The sequence below is a fragment of the Pan paniscus genome, chromosome 15 (genome assembly GCF_029289425.2).
Source record: "Pan paniscus chromosome 15, NHGRI_mPanPan1-v2.0_pri, whole genome shotgun sequence".
NCBI classification, from domain to species: Eukaryota; Metazoa; Chordata; class Mammalia; order Primates; family Hominidae; genus Pan; species Pan paniscus.
The window spans coordinates 91,058,949-91,084,634 of NC_073264.2; the positions used below are offsets into that span (position 1 = coordinate 91,058,949).

The 25,686-nt window shown below is 39.4% G+C and overlaps 1 protein-coding gene across 4 annotated transcripts in view; it reads right to left on the bottom strand.

Annotated features, from left to right (window-relative positions):
- EFCAB11 (EF-hand calcium binding domain 11) overlaps positions 1-25,686 on the bottom strand; it is a 165,998-nt gene that overhangs the window by 125,355 nt on the left and 14,957 nt on the right. For 3 of the 4 annotated variants that reach the window (XM_008958175.4, XM_063596369.1, XM_063596370.1), the window contains exons 4-5: positions 18,452-18,553; positions 17,467-17,557 (exon numbers count right to left, since the gene is read on the bottom strand). In XM_008958175.4, the coding sequence (XP_008956423.1) occupies positions 17,467-17,557; positions 18,452-18,553 (193 nt within the window). Of the gene's footprint in view, positions 1-10,873; positions 12,843-17,466; positions 17,558-18,451; positions 18,554-25,686 lie in introns of those variants that run through there. The other variant, XM_014347680.4, reaches the window with a different exon arrangement.

Sequence of the window (25,686 nt, forward strand, 5' to 3'; positions counted from 1 at the left end):
GAAACATCCCAGGGTAGATGGGCAAATATCTGAACACCACATATAGCTAACAATATGAGTATCTCTTTTGTGAGTTCTTTACAAAATCCTTGTGGAACTTTACAACCTGGAAACATCTTCTCATTAACGCAGCATGAGGCATCATCACACCCAAGGAGGGACTCCGGTCCTAAGGCCCTGGCTAAGAGCATGGGATGTGGTGGAGGCTCAAAAAGAACTGAGTCTGTGCTTAAACTAGAAAAGGACAGGGTGAGGAGCACTTAATCAGCACATCCGTTATCTCAGGTGATGTTTACGCCAACTCTGAGGGGAAGATATTATTATCTCCATTTTACAAACTAGAAAAACTGAGCGTAAAGAATCTGCATAAGTAATTAAAAGACAGTTATGAAAGGCTGGGTACAGTGGCTCACGCCTGTAATCCCAGCACTTTGGGAGGATGAAGCAGGCGGATCACTTGAGGCCAGGAGTTGGAGACTAGCCTGGCCAACACGGTGAAACCCCGTCTCTACTAAAAATACAAAAATTACCCGGGCATGGTGGTGCACACCTGTAGTCCCAGCTACTTGGGAAGCTTAGGTATGAGAATCGCTTGAATCTGGGAGGTAGAGGTTGCAGTGAGCCGAGATCGCACCACTGCACTCCAGCCTGGGCACAGAGTGAGACCTTGGTCTCAAAAAAAAAAGAGAGAGAGAGACAGTTACGAAATATGTAGGGAAATTCAAAACCTGATCTCTCTGACTCCAAAGCCTGGGTTCTTTTGACTGTATCTCAGGACACATTCAAGCAACAGGCTATTGCTCCATTTGGACTTTTTCAGGGCTAAACAGTAAAGGGTTAAACAAACCTAGCCACCCCCGCCCACACACACACAAAAAAGCAATGTTCCTGCTGTCACAGGAATATATTAATGGTTAAAAAAAAAAAAAAAAACAACATAGTAATAATAACACAAGTCAATATTTTTAAAGACCTAAATTCGACAATAAATATAGCCAGGAACATCACTCTCCTTCTCTGTACACATTATTATCGTTTGCTCCTCCACTCTCCAGGCAAGCACACTAAAGGCTATTTCCAGGATGGAGTCAGATGTTACACAACTTTGCAATTTCCAATATGTGAATATTAACATAGGCCAATGACATTATTACAGAAGCTTACTAGAAATATATTCTGCTGGTCACCAGAGGGATTCGCTTTGCTTCCTAACCTTAGAAAATGCGATAATTTGGGCATATGTTTTCAGTACAAATTTTTCAAAAACTACAAAAATTAACGCTTATTAAGAAAGGCTCCTGGTTAACCTTCTGTTCTTTCAATCAGTTTCTTAGCAGAGTTTCTGGCACCACCAACTGGTGAAAGAGGTGTACTGCAAAGGTGCTCGGCTCTCAATATGTTTGGTTCATTAAGAGAGGATCATGCATTTATTTCATATTTAATTTACGGTGAATCAATTTATTTTAGTCACCAAATAAAATTAGAAATGCATTTCTTTGTCAGTCAAATAAATAATAATCCACTCTGGCTTTTTCACCTGAGAAGAAAGTATGTTTTGGTTAGTAAAGGTCATCAGAGAAAACTCAATCTACCCACCAAAGTTAATTTGATTTATTCTGCCATAAACTCACATTCAAAAAGCAAACACTGAGAACTACAATGAAAATTAGGAACTAAAAGAGAGAGCAAACTAAATGGTATCAAATACTATGCTAGCCTACAGTGTTTATATAAGACATTAATTTAACCGGAAATAAAAATGATTGAGGAGGTAATTTCACATTTGTTAAAAAACTGAACTTTTCCCACCAAGATTCCTGTCTCAAAGATGGATGCTGCCATTTGACATGTGAATATATATGCTATCTAGCCATCCTTCCTGTTTAATTGAGCCACACCTAGCAATGGATACCAGTATCAAGAGAGCAGAGCCAAGCCCTTAAGGCACAACTCCGATCTCTGCACAGTGAATCATGAAAATAAATACCTCTGAAGAACAGTCTAATTTTTCCCCCCCAAAAAATTTGTGTTTTCTAGGGAGAATGGCTCAGAAAAAAAAAAAAGAAAAAAAGAAAAAAAACCCAATAAATTTGTGGATACAAGTTGTCTATGAGAAGTACATCTAGCTACTTGTGATGATAAATTTGTAACCCACAGAATAAATGGCACCAACTCTATGACAAAACTGGTCATTGAAGAAACTTCTTTACTAGACAATGTGAAAGAGACAGAAAAAAGGAAAGAACCATCCAAAGAATCAAATTTGACTCTGATGGCAGGGTTTGGTTAAAAGCCATCTGACAGAGTTTAAAACTACTGTGACAATTTTGTGATAATAGCAGTTTAAATCGCTATACAAATGTGTACTCAATTCATATTTGTTAAAGCCTCCAAGTCTAAATCTGCAATTGAAAGCCTAGTAAAGAAGACCATTTGAAATAGGCCCAGAAAAAAGTAAGGGCCAGCAGCTGCTCTATCCAATTCAACACATAATTTGAACATGTAAACTTTGATCAGATTAATTCTATTCCTCCGCTCATTTCATTCATTTATTTGTTCATGTATTCATCAAATACTCTCTCCTGCAAACAGAGTTAAATTTTTACAAGGAGAGAACAAGAGTGAGACCCTCCTGCCCCTTCCTCTCCTTGGACAAGAGTCTTGATATTCCACGGCAAGGATTTCTAATTGAAGTCATGACCGGATTATGAGGAATCCTAACAATAAGACTTGGGTTAAGAAAAGCATTTTTAAACTTTTATTTGTTTCTAATATCCTTTAACATGACTCATGTCATGAGTCTCACTAAGTCTGTGTAGACATTTTTTGAGGTATGGCTGACAAAAAATTGTCTATATTTAAGGTATACAAGATGACGTTTTTATAAAAGTATACTTTGTGTAATGACTCACAGTCAAGCTAATTAGCATATCCATCACCTGACATGCTTCGTGTGTGTGCGTGTGTGTGTGCGTGTGTGTGTGTGCGTGTGTGTGTGTGTGTGTGTGTTGAAAACACTTAAGATCTGCTCCCTTGGCAAATCTGAAGTACACAACACATTAACTATAGTTACCACGCTGTACATTAGATCACTAGAATTCATTCACCTTGTAACTAAAATTTTGTATCCGCTGACTGACATCTCCCCATCTTCCCCACTTCCCAGCCCCTGGCAACTACCATTCCACTCTTTTTCTCCAAGTTTGACTAGTTTAGATGTCATATATAAGTAATATCATGCAATATTTGTCTTTCTGTGTCTGGCTTCTTTCACTTAGCATAATGTCCCCAGATTCCTCCATGCTGTTGCAAATGGCAGGATTTCCTTCTTTTTTAAGGCTGAATAATATTCTGCTGTACACACATACCACAATTTCTTTATCCATTCATCCAATGGTGGGCACTTACGTTGTTTCCATATCTCGGCTATTGTGAATAATGCTGCAATCAACATGGGAGTGCAGACATTTTATTCTACCTGTAAATTCAGTCTACTCCATCATTATCATTACTAGGCAGTGGCATTTCTAAACAAGAAAATAACATTTTGAGGTTATGAAAACACTTGACCATTAACAAGTACCAGCAACATGATTATAATCAAATAAAAAATTCTGATTGCCCTAGGGGCTCGGTTCTGTGACTTCTTTGATCAAAAAAATAATAATAATTGCGAATTAGTTCAGTTTGGTTTGAATTGAGCAATAAAGGACTCTCAGCTTTAACTGTAAAATAGATAGAAATGCCGTTGATGTGCAGAGTCACTGTAAGGACTAAGTAAGGCAACACGTAGTTGGTAATCAATGAACGGGAAGCACTGTGACTGCAGCGGACGATACAGTGCAATGAAAGCTGGGGAAGAGCGAGAATCGAGGACTGGCTCTCCAGGCAGGGTGTGAATGCTGTGAGAAGCTGGCAACAATGAACCCTGAGAAAAAGGACAGGGGGCAACTGGAGGTACTTAGTTGGGGAGAGCAGCTTTCTAGGATGGATATGAGTATATCTTCAGGCAGGGATAGGCATTATAAACAGAAGTGGGAATGGCTGATGGAGAAATGTCTTAGATCAAAAAAAGGGGAAGAGAGAAGACCAGAACAAAAGAGAGGAATTAGGAAAAAAAGAAGAGACCCCTTTTCCTCAGAAATAAAATTAAAGGAAGGCTGGGCGTGGTGGCTCACGCCTGTAATCCCAGCACTTTAGGAGGCCAAGGCAGGTGGATCACCTGAGGTCAGGAGTTCCAGACCAGCCTGACCAACATGGTGAAACCCCGTCTCTACCTAAAATACAAAAATTAGCCGGGCATGGTAGCACACGTCTGTAATCCCAGCTACTTGGGAGGCTGAGGCAGGAGAATCGCTTGAACCCAGGAGGTGGAGGTTGCAGTGAGCCGAGATCACACCACTGCACTCCAGCCTGGGTGACAGAGCGAGACTCCATCTCAAAAAAAAAAAAAAAAAAAAGAAGAAGAAGAAGAAGAAAGAAAATTAAAGGAATACAGAAAAGAGATGAAGAGAAGGCAGTAAACCCAGGAAGAGGCCATGATCCTCTCCATGAAGAAAAAGGCAAGATCACCTGCAAAGTACAGTAGTGGGAAAGGTTTGGTACAACCATCACAGAGAATACATCCTTACAGAGAGAGCAAGAGATTTGATCTCATATGACAACTCTAATGAGCTGGCTTGGGGTATTGTACTGAGAAGAACTCTGAGTTCTGCGGAAGAGGGCAGCCACAGGTACAGGAGGGGTCAGTGGCAGGCATGTCAACTACGTGCCATCCCTATAACAGGGAACTGAAGCCAGCTGAGTTACATTTCTCCTGGATAGCAATAGGGGTATCGTCTGACCTGAGTGACAGGCATACCAGATCTCTGCATGAAATGGAAGGCATTCTGGAATGACACAGGACCAGGGTGGGGGAACTGAGTACAGAAGACAGATTCTGGTAGCCCAAACACTTTGGTCACGTAGAGATCAGTTTCTGCCTGTACTGTGACATGGTCCCATTCTGGGATCAAGGCTGGCACCAGGGGATCTAAGCAAGAGGATCCAGGAAGGTGGATAGCAGAGTTTAGAGATTTCTCAGACATCACACTTGATGAGAGAGAGAGAGAGAGACAGAGAGAGAGAGAGAGAGAAACACTAATTCACTGTGGAATGTATGATGGGGAGGCAGACACATTAAAGAAAGAAGGCAAGTGGTAAGTAAGCTTCAGATCTCAGATCGGCCAAGAGCAGGTCCAAGCACCTGAGCCCACTTAACAGTGCAGGCCCTGCAGTATGGGTAAGAAGAAAGGGCGGGGGCCTTGGACAGAGGCCTAAGTGAAGATAAGGAGGAAAAAGTGGTGTCAACATTGATTCTTGGGCTTAATGGTAGCTAAGGAGACTAGAGGTGTGGCATGTGGAGGACATGGCACTGGGGAGAAAGGAGGAGGGTTGGGAATAATGACAAGAGTCCAGGATCCATGTCTAGCCACCGGTAACCAGTCCTGGGATTTTAAGATTCTAAAAACTCCATGAGTGGGAGGCAGGTAGAAGTGAGTGATAAACAGGCAGAGTAGGGGGGAGAGTAAAGGGTATTAGTATTAGTACTTGTTCTGCCTTTCCTGGGGCTGGCTTAGGAAATGGGTGAGCCAGTCTACCAAAGGAGCCATCATCAGTAGCTTCAAGGGCTGGGGTAGGCAGAGGCAAGAGCGAGTGCAGGAACTACGAGGCTTCACAGTAAGTCTATAGTGGATTTAATCACTGCTTTGCCCTGATTTTCTCCAGCAGCAGGTTGCAACCAAGGAGAGAAGAAGAGCAGATAATGTGGCCCAGCTGGAATTTATAAAACACAATGCTAAACTCACAGTAACTGATTAAAGACTCTTCCAAGTGAATCAAAGTATAATCCTCCCTTATGAAGAGAAAGTCATGAATTTCTTTTAGCACTCCCACTCCAGTTAAAATTATGGTATAACTCCTTTCAGCAATTTTCAATATATTTGATTTTTATAATTTATTTGGCAAATCCTTTGGTCTTGTGATATAATTCCATAGGCAAGATGCGTAACACATGGGTTCCTATCAGAGCAATCTGAACTGGAATGCCTTCTACAGTTTGATGGATATAAATGTTGCATCAGCTTCCTTTTGTATATTTTTTCAAATGAAATCTCAAGTATAACAATCCAAACCAAACCACTTCATAGGAACAGGGAAAAGCCATATAATCATGCAACCAGTGCATCAAGAATGCTCTTAGGGCAGAGTGAATAGGCCTTGCTTCCTGGTGTTTATGCTAGGCAATGGAGGGACACAAAAGCATGCTTCCTACCTTCAGGGTCTCTAACACTGTTAAAAGAAGTGAGAAAGGAATATGACAGTGATTAAGAGCATAAGCTGGAAAGGCAGCCTCCTTCGGTTTGAATCTTGGTTCCATCAGTCACCAGTTGGTGACCTTGAGCAAGTCTTTAGACCTCTCTGAGCTTTTTCCTCATGTGTAAAATGGGGACAGACAGAGCCCAACCCAAGATGTTCCTGTGAGGATCCGTTCAGCACAGTGCCTGGCACATGGAAAACACTCAGTAAATATTAGTTGCCAGTGGCGTTGCAGTTGCTACCATTAAATATGTCAATATGGCAAGTGTTATAGGAGTTCTACAGAAGAGGAAAGATATTTTGTGGGCTGGAGTGATAAAGAAAGGCTACATAGGGCCGGGCGTGGTGGCTCGCACCTGTGATCCCAGCACTCCGGGAGTCCGAGGAGGGTGGATCACTTGAGGTCAGGGGTTTGAGACCGGCCTGGCCAACATGGTGAAACCCCATCTCTACTATAAATACAAAAATTAGCTGGGCATAGTGGTGGGCACCTGTAATCCCAGATACTTGGGAGGCTGAGGCAGGAGAATCACTTGAACCTGGGAGGCAGAGGTTGCAGTGAGCCGAGATCGCGCCACTGAACTCCAGTCTAGGTGACAAAGTGAGACTCTGTCTAAAAAAAAAAAAAAAAAAGAAAGAAAAGAAAGAAAGAAAAGAAAGGCTACATAGAAGAATGTTCAGCTAAGGAATGGATACCATTCAGATATGTGGATGGGGAAGTGGGAGGAAGAGGAAAGAGAGCAGTGAACCTGCCATGAACAAAAATGCTAGGAGAGAAATGAGACAGTATATGGCAAGAAGACCAGAAAGGCGGAGTAGGATGAAACACTGGGGGACATGCAAAAAAGGCACAGCCGTTTCTGTCTATATGGCCTTGTATGTTTCTGTCTGTAGGGGCCTTGTATGTCAGGCTAAGGAATCTAGACATTATTTGGTAGGGAATAAAAAGCTATTGAAGTTAGGAAGTACCATAAATAGAAATGATAATTTACTCCAAAATTTACCCAAAATTTAACTGGGGTAGGCCAGTGATTTTCAAACTTCAATGTGCATATGAATCACCTAGGAATATTAAACATGTCTGACTCAGTACCTTTGGAGTGGGGCCTGAGATTAGGCGTTGCTAATAAGCTCCCTGATACTGATGCCACTGGTCTTTGGAGAACTCTTTGAATGTCAACGATGCATTTATCTGAGGTAGCCTGATGGAGGAGAACGATGGGGTAGGAGGTAGGCAGACAAGATGGCCAGACATAATAAGGCAACAAACTCATAGGTTGCTGTCATCGATAAAAATGTAGTACTGGAAATCTTTGGTCTTGATTTTAGTCTATATATAAGGTGGACAATCAAAACTGTGATGTAATTCTTAATTCCTGGCCTACTTTGTCATGGCATTTTAAAACAATTGTTAAGTATCTCATAAAATGTGTATTTTATTAAATACAGATTTCTCTTATTTTATAAATATGACATTCAATATTACCAAAATTCCACCTAGAAGTTAGCTATCTACTACAAAAGAAAAACATGAGAAATTGATTCCTTTTTCTAGAAAGGAAATGGCATGAATACATTCATGATGTGTGGCTATTAATAACTTCAAGGATGACTGAAAGGGTTAGCAACATTTGGTCATAGAAGGAAACCATGGCAGCAGTTTCCTATGTGACAGCTGAATTAAAAGAAAAATAGCCCTCATGCTATTACAGCAAGAACAGCATATTCAGCCATATATGTAGATGAGGAATTGGATACATCGGCCACAACACTTGCTATAGTGACATCCCAAAAACTAAACCCAGGGTTGGGTAGCTGTCAAACCCAGTAATTTCCTCTTGAGAACAGTCTTTGTCACACTGACAGACCACATCTATATTCATGCTGTGGTGGATTCTGAATAATATCTGTGGTACGCAGGGAAAATAAAGGAGACGGCCATGCAATTCTCCATGATAGATGACGCCACCAGTGAATTTCAGAGCTGGAGAAGCCTGCCAGATTGTATAACACAACACCCTTTTTTCTCAGATGACAGTGCAGTCCAGAGAGGTTCACTGATTTGTGGAAAAATGGGTCAGAGGCAGAGCTGGGCCTAGAACTCATCCTGGGGCTTGACTGGACTCCTGACCTTAACATGGTGCCAGTGTGGTATTTAAAGAGTAAAACAAATAATAGTAATAAAAAGCCTGTGTTTTTTTTTCCAATGAAATAAGCCATTCATTTACATAAGATGAAGTCATCTATTCAAGACCTACAAAACTGTGCTAGGGGTGCGGGGAGTGTGATGATGAATACCCTACTATGCCTTCTCACGTTTAGCTTCCATTCTGACACTGGAAATAACACATGGGTACAAATAACTATGAAAAAGCATGAAGAAGAAAGATATTTATGAAAGATTAGGAGTTTAAAGCAGAAGGTGAAGACAATTTCCTTTTTGGGGGTTGCAAGGTGGCAGGGTAGGGCCGGCTTTCAAGATAAGAAATATCTTAACAGCTGGGCCTTGAAGGATGAATCGAATGTGTATCCGGATGGGTTTAACATAAGAGAGGACTTCAAAATCTGAGCTTCCTAAATGTGAAGAGACTAAATATTCCTTCCAATCTAATAATATATCCTTCATAAGTTAGCTTAAATGAAGAAACCAAAATAACACAATCTATTTGAAAATCTATGTAACAAAGTCATCTTCTCTACTTGCTTCCTGGTCCAGTTTCTGAGTTTCAATTCCTCCGTTTCTAAAGTTCATACTGGTAAAAAGAGACAATCAAAATCAATTAAGAACCCTCTGAAAAATTGGTATTTTCTTAAAATGACTAGAATATAATTATTTCTATAGCTGAATTTTTAAAGTACAGTTTTATTCAATATATCACATGTGAAAGTCCCTAGAAGTCCCTCAGAGAGGAAATCCTGAGGTCAGCTTGAAAAGCTAACACACATTCATACTCCCCATCTTATAAGCATGTGCAACAGGACAATCAGAAAAGGGAATCTCTGACAATATAATTTTGAAACAAAACCATTTAAATAAAAACTAAAGCATTTCCATTCCAGAGAAGACACAAAATTTCATGAAATAAAAGTTGGGACCTCAAGAAGTCTACTTCTTCGGTCATGCCATCCACACAGAAGGTATAGCTGATGACTGTTATCTATGTATGGCTACAAAGAATGAAATATGATTTCTAGGTGTTTTTATGGATGTTTCTATACCCGGAAGCAGGCAGATACTCAAAGACCAATAGTCATAGTCACTAAATTAGGTACTCATTTTAATAACTGTGATCTTACTGAAGTTGCATGATCATACACAGAATCATTCTGAAGCACAAAATGATGACTGGAAATTTTCTCTTGTTAGAGATGGACCAGGAAAATGATACTCAACAAGTTGGCTGCTGGCAGAAAGGAATTATGGGAAGCTAAAAATTACAGTGAGAAATAACATTTCAAAAGAGACGCAAATGACTTGAAAAAGTAAATGCTCTCTGAAATCACTTTCCTTTAGGCCCTCAGCTCTGTAAGACTCTTCCAATCAGCATAACAGAAGAGCCTATTAGTTTGTTTTACCCAAGCTGGTGACAGTCCTTACCCCTATAATGGCTGTGATATAACATCTATATAATTTTTCTGCCAAGGGAATATCCATCACTCCCTTTTACAATTGCATTCCTAAGCCCCAGCCCCCACTAATACTCTGATTTTGAAAATATCTTATTCAACAAGCAATGACATTCTCATTTTCACCCAATTTCTAATATTCAAAAAAGGAGAGTTAGATGTCCTATGTCCTTTGACCTTCCCTTGTGTAATATGAAGAAAGGGATTCTTACACCAAAAATATCAGGATATAACTTTAAACGTCTCCGGTCATGATGGGAGCATTTGGTGCCTCGATATTGCCACTTTACATCATTATGTGGCAATCTGCCTGTGCACTCAGGATCTTGGACGCTGGGTCAGGGCATGGACCTTATGCACATTCACATTTCATCTCATGACTGGGAAGCAAAAGCAGCTTCCCAGAGCTTTTTGCCAACTGACAGGTGGTGGGAATGTACAAATAGCAGTGCTTACAATGAGATGGAGAAGGTTCCTAGGCATGGAGAAGTAAACATATCCATGCAGAGAAAAATGCCAGCCAGAAATACCACAGGGTGTTGATGGCGGGCAAAGTCAAGAAAGAACATTAAGTCAGCTTCCTGATGACAGCCGAAGTTAAATCATGCACTGAAAATGCCTCCGAAATAAAGCAAAAAGAGACCACCAGAGATTAATTCATGAAAATCACATGTAGACAGAGGAAAATGGAAAGCAAAGCCACATGTGGCTATGAAGCTCCTGACTGCATTTTAAAGGACTCTTTCCTAGTTTATGAGAAATAAATTAAACCACGAAGAAAACAGAATTTTACTGTCACAGGGTATTTGGAATAAGTGGCAATGGACCAATGATTATTTATTAACTGCAGTGCAAAAGGCAACATGCCAAGGACAGTGGCGATTACAGATATAAGTCCATAAACTCAAAGAACTTGTACTAATTTATGGAGATAATCATAAACACTGTGTTTTCATTTATCAAGTAAGTGAATGAAAAAATACACAACAATAAATACTATCAACATTTAAGGAAAGAAGACTGTACAATGCAGAGAAAGAAAGGCTTTATTGAGGAGGACCTTTAAAGATGGTTTAAACCTGGACAGGTAAGAGTAGAGAAAGGCACTGCAAACAGAATGAAGCACAAATGCACATCACATAATCAAAGGAACAAGTACCACACCAAGGGAAACACAGGAATTTGGGACTGATGAAAGATGAGTTTGAAAAGGGGACCAGATGTTGGAAAAGAGACCAGATGTTGGAAAGCCAGGTTAAAGAGTTTTAACTATACCCCTTAGAGTCACTGAAGATTTCTGAACATGAAAAACAAAAGATAGCACTACAAAATTTTCAGTCAGTTTTATTAGTGTTAAAGAGGAAAGATGTTTCTTACTTAACTTTTAATTGCTCAAAACACCCTATTATCTAACATTAATTCTATAGTACAAACAGTACTATAGTACAAACAGCTCTTATGTCTCTTGAACTTCTGCCATTTTTAGTGGGTAGAAATTCTGACTAAAAATGAAACATCATCTTTGATACAGTACACAAACACACAAATTGTGACTACCAGCTCTAAGAGGAATACAAAGTTATGTTTCTTTCTTTTTTTTTTTTTTTTTTTTGAGATGGAGTCTTGCTCTGTCACCCAGGCTGGAGTGCAATGGCGCAGTCTGGGCTCACTGCAACCTCCGCCTCCCGGGTTCAAGCGATTCTCCTGCCTCAGCCTCCCGGGTAGCTGGGTCTACAGGCACGTGCCACCACACCCAGCTAATTTTTGTATCTTCAGTAGAGACAAGTTTTTTTTTGAGACAGAGTCTTGCTCCGTCACCCAGGTTGGAGTGCAGTGGCGTGATCTCGGCTCACTGCAACCCCCGCCTCCAAAGTTCAAGCAATTCTTGTGCCTCAGCCTCCTGAGTAGCTGGGATTACAGGTATGCACCACCATGCTGGGCTAATTTTTTTTATTTTTAGTAGAGATGGGGTTTCACCATGTTGGCCAGGCTGGTCTCAAGTGACCCACTCGTCTCGGCCTCCCAAAGTGTTGGATTACAGGCATGAGCCACCGCACCCACCCGAAAGTGTTAAGTTTCAAACACTAAAAAAAGTCTCAAATTTTGAAATCCAAGTATTAAAGATTATATAATATCTTTAGACATAACAAATGAGTAGCAATTTTGAATTTTGTATATGAGATATCCCTTGGTTTATGAAAGTAATTTGTTCCTCACAACTTTTCTCTTGGTAGAAAACTTGCTTTCATTAATTTATGTGGAAAAAGTTATAATTAGTTTCCCCCAAGCAATCACTCATTTAAAAATAAAATCTGAAAAATCACTGTTTCCCCTAATAAAACAAAGACCTCTATAAAACAAGAGCTGAAAGTAGATAGGGGAGCTACTACAAAATAACAAGATACAGCAAAATAACAAAAGGATATGAGACATCAGCAGATATAGCTCAAGAAAGAAATGTAAGAGAAAAGTAAAACCAAAACAGAAAAAGAAAAATGCCAAATTGGATGCAGCACAAAGGAGAATAGATATTATTGAAAATACATGAAGAGACATGGTAATATACTAAGAGCAAAGCAAGCAATTAAAATAAAAATTAGCAAAAAACTTAAAAGGACTTCCAAAATAGGCATAACCAATGTTCTCAAAGAAAAAGAATGTGACTCAAAAATGTTAGCATTCAATCCATTACATATTTTTATTCAAATACAATGACCCAGATAAGCATTTTTGAACATGAAAGACAGTGGGGAATATAATTCTTATGACCCCTACTTGAGGATAAACTTCAGCTAAGCAGAAACCATAGCAAAAGGCCTGGAGGTGAGCTTTGAATTCATTCAACTGTAGAGCTATGACTAAAACAAAACAGGAGATTATGATTGCACAACAGAATGTCAACGTTATGAACCCTAATAATATGTTTTCTAAAAAAACACATTGCTTTCATTAATGATAAAATCACTAAACATCACCAGAATACCTAGGCAACAATTCACAAACCTTACAAAATTATTTTACATTTAGTTCTCAAACACTTTCAGAATTAATGAATGATACACCAGTGTTCTATTAAATTATAAAGTGAAATGATTCCTTGATGCCTATGTCCAAGTCTCTTTCTTTGGATCGTTTTTGTTGTTTGGTTGGTTGAATTGCTGTTGTTTGGTTTGTAAAATTAAAGTGTAATACGGGCAAGTACTTCCGAAAGAGCCTACTCTTGATCTCTAGAAATTTCTTTGGGAAGAATCTGGCAGTCACTGAATTGAAGACTATAAAAGCTTATTCAGTCATTCAAGCCACAGAGGACCCCGGCCTAATTAGAATTCTCCCTCTCTAGCTGCCTTCTCCTAGTGCTTTTCAGAGATCAGCTTTTTTTCTGGACCTGTGTAGTGAATTGTGGACCTGGGTAAAGAAACCCATACATGCTGGTCAATTAAGTGAAAAGCTACTCAAGCGTCTCAAAAAGTGAACGTCTAACCTTGGAAACATTAAATAATTTTGCATCGCTAACAGCCTCAGCAGCTGATTTTTTTATCATTGAAAATTGTTTGCATGACTGAAATAAGGATATGTGTGATATGTTAGACATCTCTGTTTCTTTGGCCTACTTCAATTTACACAAACAGGAAATATTTTTCCAGTTCACAACTTCCTTTAATATGTGTTATTCTTTTTTTTTTTTTTGAGACGGAGTCTCGCTCTTGTTGCCCAGGCTGAAGTGCAGTGGCACGATCTCGGCTCACTACAACTTCGACCTCCCGGGTTCAAGCGATTCTACTGCCTCAGCCTCCTGAGTAGCTGGGATTACAGGCGCCCACCACCACGCCCAGCTAATTCTTGTACTTTTTAGTATAGATGGAGTTTCGCCATGTTGGCCAGGCTGGTCTGGAACTCCTGACTTCAGGTGATCCGCCCGCCTTGGCCTCCCAAAGTGCTGGGATTACAGGTGCAAGCCACCATGCCTGACCGTGTTATTCATTATTTAGTCTAATTTTGGGATTGTGATATTATAAAAATACAATTGAGAGTTTAAAAAGCCCATATTCAGTCAACAAAGTATCTTCTTTGGCTGTATGTTACAGTGGTTTCCAAACTGTTTTGGTCTCACAACCCTAGGAAGTACAAGATTTGTGGGCATATACTCCACAACATGAATATACTTATTTATAGAGGAGCACATATGTTATTATATTAATATACTATGTACATGGTTAAAGTATAGAAATTTCTAAAGAATTAAAGATAAAATATTTTATCAATGGCAAATAACTTTCTGATGTCTCTAGAAATTATTAATACTTAACCAGAACAATGTACACTAATATACTCTATTATTTCTGAAAATCTTGGCTTAATATTTTATAAGTGAGCAATTTAAAATTCAATTTGTTTTGATACTTGGTTTTAATGGACAGTATAGGTACCTCATGAAAATACATAGATCTAAATGGGAAAAGCTCATCATGCCACTGACTCCATCCTCTGATAATGCAAAAGTTTAGGAATTTGAAAATTTGTTTTGTTTTCTTAAATTATTATTTTGTTGTTAATGCCAACTAAAATTCAGCTAGTAAAGTCCATCTTTCCTGATATCTTGCTATTGAATTATATATATAATTATGTATGTTTACATATGTTAATCATATATACAATTATTAATAATATATAATTCTGTTGTATATAACTAATTATATTAATTATATAATTATATATTGCATATATAATTAAATAAATGCAATTAAATAATTATATATTATAGATTACATATATAATTAAATAATTATATATTACATATTATATATGCTTAAACATCTATAATTATATATTACATATATACAATTATATACATTAATATATATAATTCCAATCATAATTATATATTACATATATAGTTCAATATATAATTATATATATAATTCTATAGCTTTAATACATTTTCAAGATATACTCTAACCTATGGAAAGATGGACATATATATATATATATACACATATTTTTTTTTAAGAGATAGGGTCTTGCTCTTTTGCCCAGGCTGGGGTGCAGGGGTGCAACCTTGGCTCACTGCAGCCTCGAACTTCTGGGCTCAAGAGATCCTCCCATCTCAGCCTCCCAAATAGCTAGCAGTAGGACTACAGGTATATGCCACCATACCTGGCTAATTTTTGTATTTTGTGTAGAGACAGGGTCTATGTTGCCCAGGTTGGTCTTGAACTCTTGGCCTCAAGCAGTCCTCCTGCCTTGGCCTCCTAAAGTGCTAGGATTACAGGCATGAACCACCACACCAGGCCGAATTTCTGTTTTTAATAATTGTGTGCTAAAATCACCACAACTTTACAGATTTTTGAGACAGAGTCTCACTCTGTCACCCAGGCTAGAGTGCAGTGGTGTGATCTCAGCTCACTGCAACCTCTGCATCCCAGGTTCAAGTGATTCTCCTGCTTCAGCTTCCCGAGTAGCTGGGACTACAGTGCATGCCACCATGCCCAGCTAATTTTTGTCTTTTTAGTAGACATGGGGTTTCACCATGTTGGCCAGGCTGGTCTTGAATTCCTGACTTCAGGTGATCCACCCGCCTCGGCCTCCCAAAGTGTGGGGATTACAGATATGAGCCACCATGCCTGGCCAGGACATTCCATTTTAAACATACCAAACATGCAGATATGAATTTTAATAGGTGACATTATGTTTTAAAATAAAATAACATTTTCAAACATCTATTTCAAAAATGTTCTCCCTGTAGCATAGCTTTTCTTCTAAGAAGGTGTTACTTTCTCATTCATCGTTAAAACATTGCCTGTATCTTGAATGGCTATATTTAAATACATTTTTCAAAAATCTCTATAAGGTAGTATCTACTAAAACCATTTAACACATAAAGTTCATCATATTTGGACAACTTGTCTTTTTGTAAAAAGAAAATGAGTATCAATTTTTAGTTCCTTTGTTAAAAACAACTTTTGTATGGTAGAAGTATATTGATATTCACTACCTATCTCATCACAAAATACAAAGATGCTACATTTTAAAGGATTTGCTTTTACAAAATCAGCTAAGTAATGTTTTCCCATAAGCATTTTGTATGCATCTGGCTTTAACTTCTTTGCTCTTCTTCAATAGCTTGCTCAGTAGCTTGCTTGTCAATGATGCAGCAAATGAATTTCATATATGTCACTGTTAATGATAATGACTGCAAATCTTCATTCAAATAACCTATTTACTAATTTCTATTGAGAAGGGCTGGCTCTGCTCATATTTCATTAAGTTACTTTTATCCCAAATGGGAACATCTGCCAGATGTCCCCCAATATCCATTCTCTCTCCCTCTTCCTTGGTATCAGAACCTCTATTCGTGGGCACATCATTGCCCAGAGCAAAGACTACATTTTCCAAAATCCTTCCCCCTTGCAGCTGTGCATGACCTTGGAACTAAGTTTTGGTCACTGCATTGTAAGTGGAAATAATATATATCCTGAAAAGGAGTGCATACCTTCTGCTTTCTTTTCCTCCTAACCAGCTGGAATTCAGATTTGACTGCTGAAACTTAATATTTGACTGCTGAAACTTAAGCAACCATCTTGAAGCAAGAGGGAGAAGCCAGGTGTTGATACAGCCAGAGCAACAAGAAAAGGGGCAATCTGGATCCTTCCCGACGGTGTGGTCAACATTCGCCCCTGGTTTGCCTATGTTTATATGGCAGAGAAATGAATTTCTATATTTTTTGAGTTTCCGTTCTTTTGGGTTTTCTGGCTCTCGCTGGTGTGCCGAACGCTAATGAATACACCTGTTAACAGGGTTGATGAAGAGCTCACGCTGGGAGTCAGAGAAGAGACAGCTCTGCTGTGTTCTCACGTCAGCATGTGTTTGCACTATTAATATTACCTTCAATCTGCAGTTTCCTAACAGAAACTGCTTTTAAGCCACTTGTCCATTTTGTCAGGATTCGTTCATAAGAACCACATAATATAATCTTTAAATCCACTTTATCAGGTATGTGTGAACAGCAACATGTGTCAGTAGCTTTGAAAGCAAGGGAACAAGGGGGCTACCATCAGGCAACTCCAGCTGTTCTCTCCAGACAACTCAAGAACCACATGTAACCTGTGTTTGTCTGAAATACAGACCATGTGAGGACACCAGCATCCATGCTAAATATTACTAAAGCTCCATTTTCCCTTGGTTCACACGTAAGTATCTGAAGAAGTTCTTTCTTCCTGTTCCTCTCCTGCCCCTACTCATAAGTGCTTGTATGCACCTGCCTGGTGTGCAAGCGCTCCCCCAACTTTACAGTTCACTGTCAGGGGCATGGAAGGACTCATAGCTAACTATAGATTTCCCTCCTGGACCATGACACTATGCTGCAAGAGAAAAATGTTCCAGACTCAAAAATCAGAATAAATAAGTTCTTTCCATAAAGTCAAAAACATGTAAAAGCAAATGGTAAATCAAAAGGTGGTGTACAGAAGGATTTTGATGCCTTACCTGAATACCTCAAGAACAGTCCTTTCCGGTAATTTGGGAGCCACCTGCCTAAATGCTTTTTTGAAATCTTCCAAAGTTAAAAATCCACGATCTATTTGAAAACAATAAAAAATATTCACTTACTTTAATAAGACCTATCAACTGTTACTTCAGCCATAACATTTGTGCAAAACTTATTTTAATATATTACTAGGAGAAAAGCAGTAGTTTACGATTGATTTCACAGATAAGGTAATCTGAGATTGTCTCATCGGAATAATTTAAGATTCTAATAATACTTTTCTTCAGTGCAGTCCCGGCTGATCTTGAAGGTCACTTCTGGCCCTATCATTTTGCTGATTCTCTCAGTACCAGAGATAGCACTATATAGAGACATGCACTCTAACAACGGTGTTAGACTTTGAGTCTTTGCGAGTTGCCAAAACAATGCAGTCTTCAAAATGCATGTTTTTTCCTTTGCGTGGTATTAGAATCATGAAATATTGCTATTTAGAAGGAAACCATAACAGCAGTCAAGACACTGACCCTAGACTCCATGAGTCTTTTCATTCTGTGTATGATCTGTGGGGCCTAGGGGGTCTACAGCCACCCACCCCTCTCAGCCACACCCTATGGGGGAAAACAATTCCACCAATCATATGTAGGTCAGAGCAAGAGTTGATGAAGAAGCCACACGGTCTCCCACACCTCCATAGGTGGCTCATGGCCTATATCCCCCAGGGCCAGTCCTTTTGCAGTCCCCATGACAATCAAGGTACAATATATTAGTACAACTATATAACTGTAAATACTATTTCATCTATGGTAAATGTCAAGAAATCACGACGGAGAAAAAAATGTGCATCAATACCTAAGGTAACAGCTAATGAATACAGTAATATAATCTTCCAAGTATATTATATATTTGACTTACGGGGTATATAATCCTATTCGCAATCCCTTAATAGCAATTTTGTTTACATCAAAACACTTTAGAGACACTTACAGTAGGTGTCAAAGGCTGTGAAGATGTGTCTTACTTCATTCCGATATCGTTGAGCTTCCTTCTTTTTCCTGACAATATTTAAAAACCCCTCAAGTAATATACCTAAAAGTTGGGGAAAAAACAATTTGTCAAAGATTATTGTCTTCCTCTTTAAGAAAAAATTAAACAGAAATGGACAGTAATAAATCCCACCGATAATCAAATTTTATCTTAATTTTGGTGAACAGTATTTACTCAAGATCTGTAAAGTTTCCTGAAGACCGAAAAAGGCATTTTGCTAAATGCTAACATTTAACAGACCCAACACTAGAAATCAATAGTGAAAACACAAGACACTTTTAGGGTTCACTGAGCTTTTTCCAGGGGTAAAGGAATGGTGACCTTGAAAAAACTGTAACACTCTTCCCTCTAACAGATCTAATAGGCATGAAACTACTTATTAAACAAGGTCTCATAATTTTTCTTTCCTTATGCTTCTTTGATCCCTTTTTTCCTAGCCAGATGTCACTATGGCAGGTTTTTTTCCAACTGGGAGATCGGGTCAGAGAAGTAGTTTCTTAAAAGTCAATACCAATTGTACACCACAGATAAAGGTGGGGAGAATATTACATAAACAATAGAGCTGGCACCATCTCCAGCCCTGGATACACCCCACAACGTGTGGAGCAGCCTCAGGCTCAGCTTCCTGCGACTCTCATAATAAAAGAGCCCAGCATGATAAAATGAGATTGGATACTGTGCTTACAATGTCTATTAAAACGAATTCTAATGTGATCTTTGTAGTAGGTTTAAAGAGCGAAGCCAAGAATTTAAACATTTTAGTGAACTGAGCTCTACATATATAAAAAGAGTGGTTCATTTTTATAACTCAGAATTTCCATAAAAAATTATCACTCTGTTTTAAAAATAGCCTCCAATCATACAATAACCACATGCACATTTTTTCTTTTAGTGATGTAATACTATGCTGTATACCTTTTCTAAAATAGTTCCAATCATTTAAAAAAGTGTAGAAATGATTTTCTTAATTTCCTACATCTTTATTTATATTTAAAGATTTATAAACTGAAAAAGAAATCTGTCTGTTTTTAAATGATTCCTTTTAGGACCTACTATGGGCCAGGCACTGTATTAAGCTTTGGAAATAGAGGAGAAAAGAGAATACACATGATTCCAGTCCCAAGGGAGCTACTGATCTGGTGGGGAAGGCAGTCATTACACAGGTTCAACTGCAAATGCACACCTCATTGCAAAGTGTGGCATGGGCAATGAGGGGAAAGACAGGAGGTTGTGAAAAAGATTCACAGGAATCCTCATGTCAAGTAGACTCTGGTGACAGAGAGAGCCCTTCAAGGAGGAGATATTTAAGCCAAGACCTAAACCATGAGACAATACCAACTGCCTAATGTTGGGAAGAAGAGCATTGCTGGAAGTAGGAACAGCCTGTGCCAAGGCTGTTGGGTGGCAAGGTGGGAAAATGAAAAAAGGCTGCTGTGGCTGGAACAAAGTGAGCCAGAGAGAAGTGATACAAGATGAGGTTGGGGAGGGCAGCAGGGGCCAAAACTCACAGGCTCTTGTGGGCCACAGTAAATAATTTGGGTTTTATTTAAGTGGCAATAGGAAGTCAACAGAAGGTTTGAATTGGGAAGTTACATGATCTGAGTTTTGAAAGATCTTTCTGGCTATTATCTTGATAAAAGGACGGAGGTGGGGGAGCAAAAATGTAAAAAGAGAGACCAGTTAGGAGCCTACTGGCAAGAGATGTGGTTGCCAGGTTGCTGGCAGTGGGGATGAGAGGAGTGGAAGGTTTCCAGATATATTTTAGAATCTAAATGACATAGCTTGATGAAGAACTAGATGTGGCAGGTGAGAAAGAAAGAGATGTCAAGAATATCCCGTAGATTCTGGCTTGAAGAGCTACTTAAAGAGAGGAGAAAGTCTGGGGGAAGAGCAAAATTGGGGCGAGATGAAGAGTTGCCATTCAGCTGTGTGAAGTGTTCAGTGCTCTGGAGACAACCAAGAGGAGAAGTTCAGGACGTGGCCGGCTGTCTTCTAGGCAACAGGGCATATCTCCCTCACCTACCAGAGTGCCTGGCAGGTGCTCAATCATACGTACTGTAGCAAATTAGCATATGTAGCGTTTTTTTCCATAGTTGTGGGGAATACATATTGATGCAGCTCCATTCTTATCTAATTACCCTTGTGACAGAGAACATAATGACAAATTGTTAGCTGAGGTTAAAATTGAAGTCTAGCCATGCCATGTGCCCGTAAGATCATATCCATAACTTTAGCTTCATGAACACCAAAAGCTAGTCAATTAAGTAGCAACTAGAGTAGCTGAAATTCTTGAATAATGTATTCACTGATAATGGCATGTCCTAGGAGACCCTTCAGAAATGTATCCCAGTCCACCTCTCAAGGCTTCCTAGTCAACTTCCTGGTGCTTCCCCAAGCCAAGAGGCCCTTTCGTACTCCACACCTTTGTATGTATAGAACACACTGCCTGGAATAATACACTTTCTCCTTTTTTCTCCTAGTGAATATTTATATCTCCTTCCAGATGCAACCCAGGCATCATCTCCTGTTTGAATATGTCTCTGATTTCTCTCAGCTGAGTCCTTTTTCTGTGACCCGACGGCCCTTTGTTCATCATGCAATCATAGAAGTGATTAGGATCTACGGTAATTATTTGGCCACATGTCTGCCTGAGACATGCTGAGGGAAAGCAGTGTATAGTGTTCTCAAAATTTTATCCCATGTTTAGCATGATGCCTAGCAGACAGTAGGCATTCATTACATGTTTGCTGAGTAAGTAACATTCAATGAATAATAACAAACAAGAAGATGTTATTTCTAGTTTTTAGCAAAAAGCATTAAAATGCATGTGGGTTTTTTTTTTTTTTCCCTAGAGACAGGGTCTCGCTCTGTTGCCCAGGCTGGAGTGCAAAGGCTAGTCACAGGCATGGCCACAGCGCACTGCAGCCTCAAAATCCTAGCCTCAAGTTATCCCCCACCTCAGTCTCCCCAGTAGCTGAAACTAAAGGCATATGCCACCATGCCAGGCTTAAAATGTGTGTTTTAGACCAGGTGTGGTGGCTCATGCCTATAATCCTAACACTTTGGGAGGCCAAGGTGGGCAGAGAGGTTGAGGTCAGGAGTTCCAGACCAGCATGGCCAACATGGCAAAATCTGTCTCTACTAAAAATACAAAAATTAGCCAGGTGCGGTAGCTCACACCTGTAATCCCAGCAATTTGGGAGGCTGAGGCAGGCAGATCACCTGAGGTCAGGAGTTTGAGATCAGCCTGGCCAACAAGGCAAAACCTATCTCTACTAAAAATACAAAAATTAGCCAGGTGTGGCGGCATGCACCTGTAATCCCAGCAAGTCAGGAGGCTGAGGCACAAGAATCACCTGAACCCAGGAGGTGGAGGTTGCGGTGAGCCGAGATCGTGCCACTGCACTCCAGCCTTGGTGACAGAGCAAGACTCTGTCTCAAAAAAAGAAAAAAAAAAACCCATGTTTTAAATGATCTTATAACTCTGTAAATGAATGCCAAAAAGTAGGTCTCTTTCTATTCACGTAGCCAGCAAAATAAACTGTCACTTCAGAAACTCCAATTTCTTAAAACATATGATATAGTAAAAAACCAAACAAAATTCAGAGAGAACTACATCCATAATATTTGCTCTTATCATTGCATTTGACTTAGAGAGGTGATAAAGGGAAAAAAGCACAATTCCTGGTTCATCGTGTAATTCACAAGGAAAAAAAAGGACCTGAGTGGTGATATCTTTTAAATTACATATTCAGATAACTCATGAGTATTTGGAGCTGTGAAGTATTCAGGTCTTTATTTCACAATATTGTAGGATAAAAACAAACGGTCTTTAGCTTTTACTAGGAGAAAATGTATGTGGATTTAAACTGTATGCCTATTACCACTTAAAAGGAAAACCCATCCAATAACACAAATTACTCCGTATGTGTAATCAATTTCTTTCACACTATTTTCCCACACAATCATATACTTTTATTTCTTAAAGTCCATACTCTAGGGGTTAAACTCATCAAGCATATATTGTGTGAACATAACCCCTCCCTTCTATGTCTTTAATTGTCTTAATCTTCTAACGCAACATTTATCCAAATATAAGACCCTTTTCTAAAAAGCACAGAGGAGTTTTTGTTCAGCTCGGCTCTCATGTTGTAGTAATATGATCACTTTCCAAAGCCAATACATAGTAACATGCTATTCCTGAAGCTCTGCAATGAAAACACATTAATGTAAGCTGTATACATCTAGCTCTTTAAATAACCTAGAAAGAGTTCCTACTACTAGCTCCACCTGCTGTCACAACTCCACCTGCTGTCACAACATTCAAACCTAAAATTACCACTTCACAAAGGCTTTCAGTAATTCTACTGACATCAGATTTCATATCCAATAAGAAATGTATTACCTGTGTCCCCTCCCACCCCGCCTCCAGAGGAAGAATATGTTCAGAAAATTCTAATTTCAAATACAATGTTGAGTCTTTTGTGCACACTGTTCCACTACTAATAGTTACCTAAACATCCTTTACTGTGGTTACAAATTAGCATCACAACCTTAGGAACCACACAGATCTATGTGTTTATCTGTGTTTATTATTAATATGTCTGCAGAAGGTATTCAGAAATTGCCTGGGTCATTAGACTCTATCAATAGTTGGCAAACTATTTCTTTTTTCAGCTGTAGGAAAGATTCTTCTTTATATGAAAATGGAAAGCCTCATGTGTAGAGGAGATGAAGGAAGAACTATTTGGTTTGAAGTGGGTGGGCTTCCCATTCTTCCCTATCCAACAGTGTCTTTGAACGTGTCCCCAAAGGATCTAGGATTGAGGCTCGTGGTTTAAAGACCACTGGACCAATGATCTTTACAAATCCTTCTTGACCCTGCAAGTCCATGCATTTTTTTGTACAACTGGAAAACATCTCCTTCCATTTTATAAACAATCCTTGGCAAAATGGACTCTCTTCATGTTCTATAACATATATATATATATATATTTTAGATGGAGTCTCACTCTGTCGCCAGGCTGAAGTGCTACAGCACGATCTTGGCTCACTGCAACCTCCACCTCCTGGGTTCAAGCGATTCTACTGCCTCAGCCTCCCGAGTAGCTGGGATTACAGGTGTGCGCCATCACACCCGGCTAATTTTTGTATTTTTAGTAGAGACGGGGTTTCACCCTATTGGCCAGGCTGGTCTCGAACTCCTGACTTTGTGATCTGTCTGCCTCAGCCTCATAAAGTACTGGGATTACAGGCATGAACCACTGCGCCTGGCCAACATGTACATATTTTTTAGTTTCCAAACTACTTAATACATGTATATATATCTATGACAGATATAGAGAGAGAGACTAGAAAGATTATTTTTTTTACTTGTTTGTTTTTAAGCAGTTTCTTAGGAGGGTAATCATCTTTCACCACAGGGGAAGATAAATTCAAAAAGTCTAACAAAACTATATAAATTTTTTACTTGAAAGTTCCATTAAGTATAGTTTTTTGTGGTTCACAGTTCTAAGCTTCAGGGTCAGTGCACACAGAGAAATCCTCTTGAAAATGAAGGAGTCTAGCATCTGGCTATCACAGTGAGCTCAAATTAGAAACTGCAATAAACCTGGGGAGAGTGAAGGAGAAAACAATAAAAGTGGCAAGTTATTTGGACAGTAAGCCTGGTCCTAGATTTAGTAGAAAGGAAGGGTTCATGTTCATTGTGTCACATATTGATTTTTCCAGGAGTTAAAAAAATGCTTAAAAATTAGGGTTTAAAAGGATGAGGCAGTCTTTCAAAAGACATAATGCCTTCTCTAGTCTGAGACACAAAATTCAAATTATGACTTTTGGAGGCCATGACAGTGAAGGGGTGGGAGAAGGATATAATGTGTTCGCACAGAAAGACTGTAAGGATGGTAGGTGAAAGTGACTTCAAAAATAGTGAGTTGTCACCGATGATAAATGAATTCAGAGGATAATATTTTCTTCCAGCTTACTATGGATGTGTAGGGAAATAAAGAGAAAATAATCTACCTTAATGGAAGAAATCAAGTTTTACTATATAATTGGTGGGAAAATGAGTAAAAACAGTTAGAGGCCAGGTGTGATGGCTCACATCTGTAATCCCAGCACTTTGGGAGGCCAAGGCAGGCAGATCACCTGAGGTCAGGAGTTAAAGACCAGCCTGGCCAACATGGTGAAACCTTGTCTCTACTAAAAACACAAAAATTAGCCAGGCGAGGTGGTGCTGCACCTGTAATCCCAGCTACTCGGGAGGCTGAGGCAGAAGAATCACATATTCACCTCCAGGCTTGAACCCGGGAGGCAGAGGTTGCAGTGAGCCAAGACCGCGCCACTGCACTCCAGCCTGGGCAACAAGAGCAAAACTCCATTTCAAAAAACAAAACAAAACAACAACAACAACAACAAAGCAAAAAAAAAAAAACAGTTACAGTAGAATAGAGAAATCTGAACCAATAAAATCTTATTTCTATCAAACCCAGGCAGGAATTGTTACTTTTTTATTATATACATCTCCTGCTCATAAAGCTTAAAAGGTTCCTCAGTGTCAAACACCACAAAGTCCTAATACCTTATTCTGGACTTTAAAGCTTCATCCTTCCTTCCGTGCACACCGGTCCTTAATCCTTCCCAGCTCTCATCATTGCCAGCTGACTCGGCTGGACACAATTCATTTATAGTTATATACTATATTCCTTGCTGTTGCAGAGGTTAAAAAAAAAAGGTAAAAATCCAAGAAGAGTGGATTCTGTTAATGGGAGGACTGCATTAACAGCATGATAGCTGATATATTTAGGTATGCAAATCTGAGATGGGCGAGAGATTTGTAAAAGAACAGGGATCTAGGAAGAAAAGATTTCAGGCACTGACGTGGACAGCACAGAAGAGGGTCTCTGAAGAACTCTACACAGAGAGCACAGCACCAGCAACAGGAGCAGGAGGCGGGGCACACAGCTGGCACCTGCCCTGCATTCATTTACCGCCTCTTTTCTCCTTTGCTCCATCACTATTTCAATCCCACCCATCCTTCAGCATGTCCAGCTCCAGGCCCACACCTCCTCTAGGGGGCAGTGCTGCCCTCCTGAACTCTTAAGAGGTTTTCTTGCCTACAATAGTAATATAACATCTGGTCGTAAAAGAAGTGGCAATATTTCTTTCATCTTCCC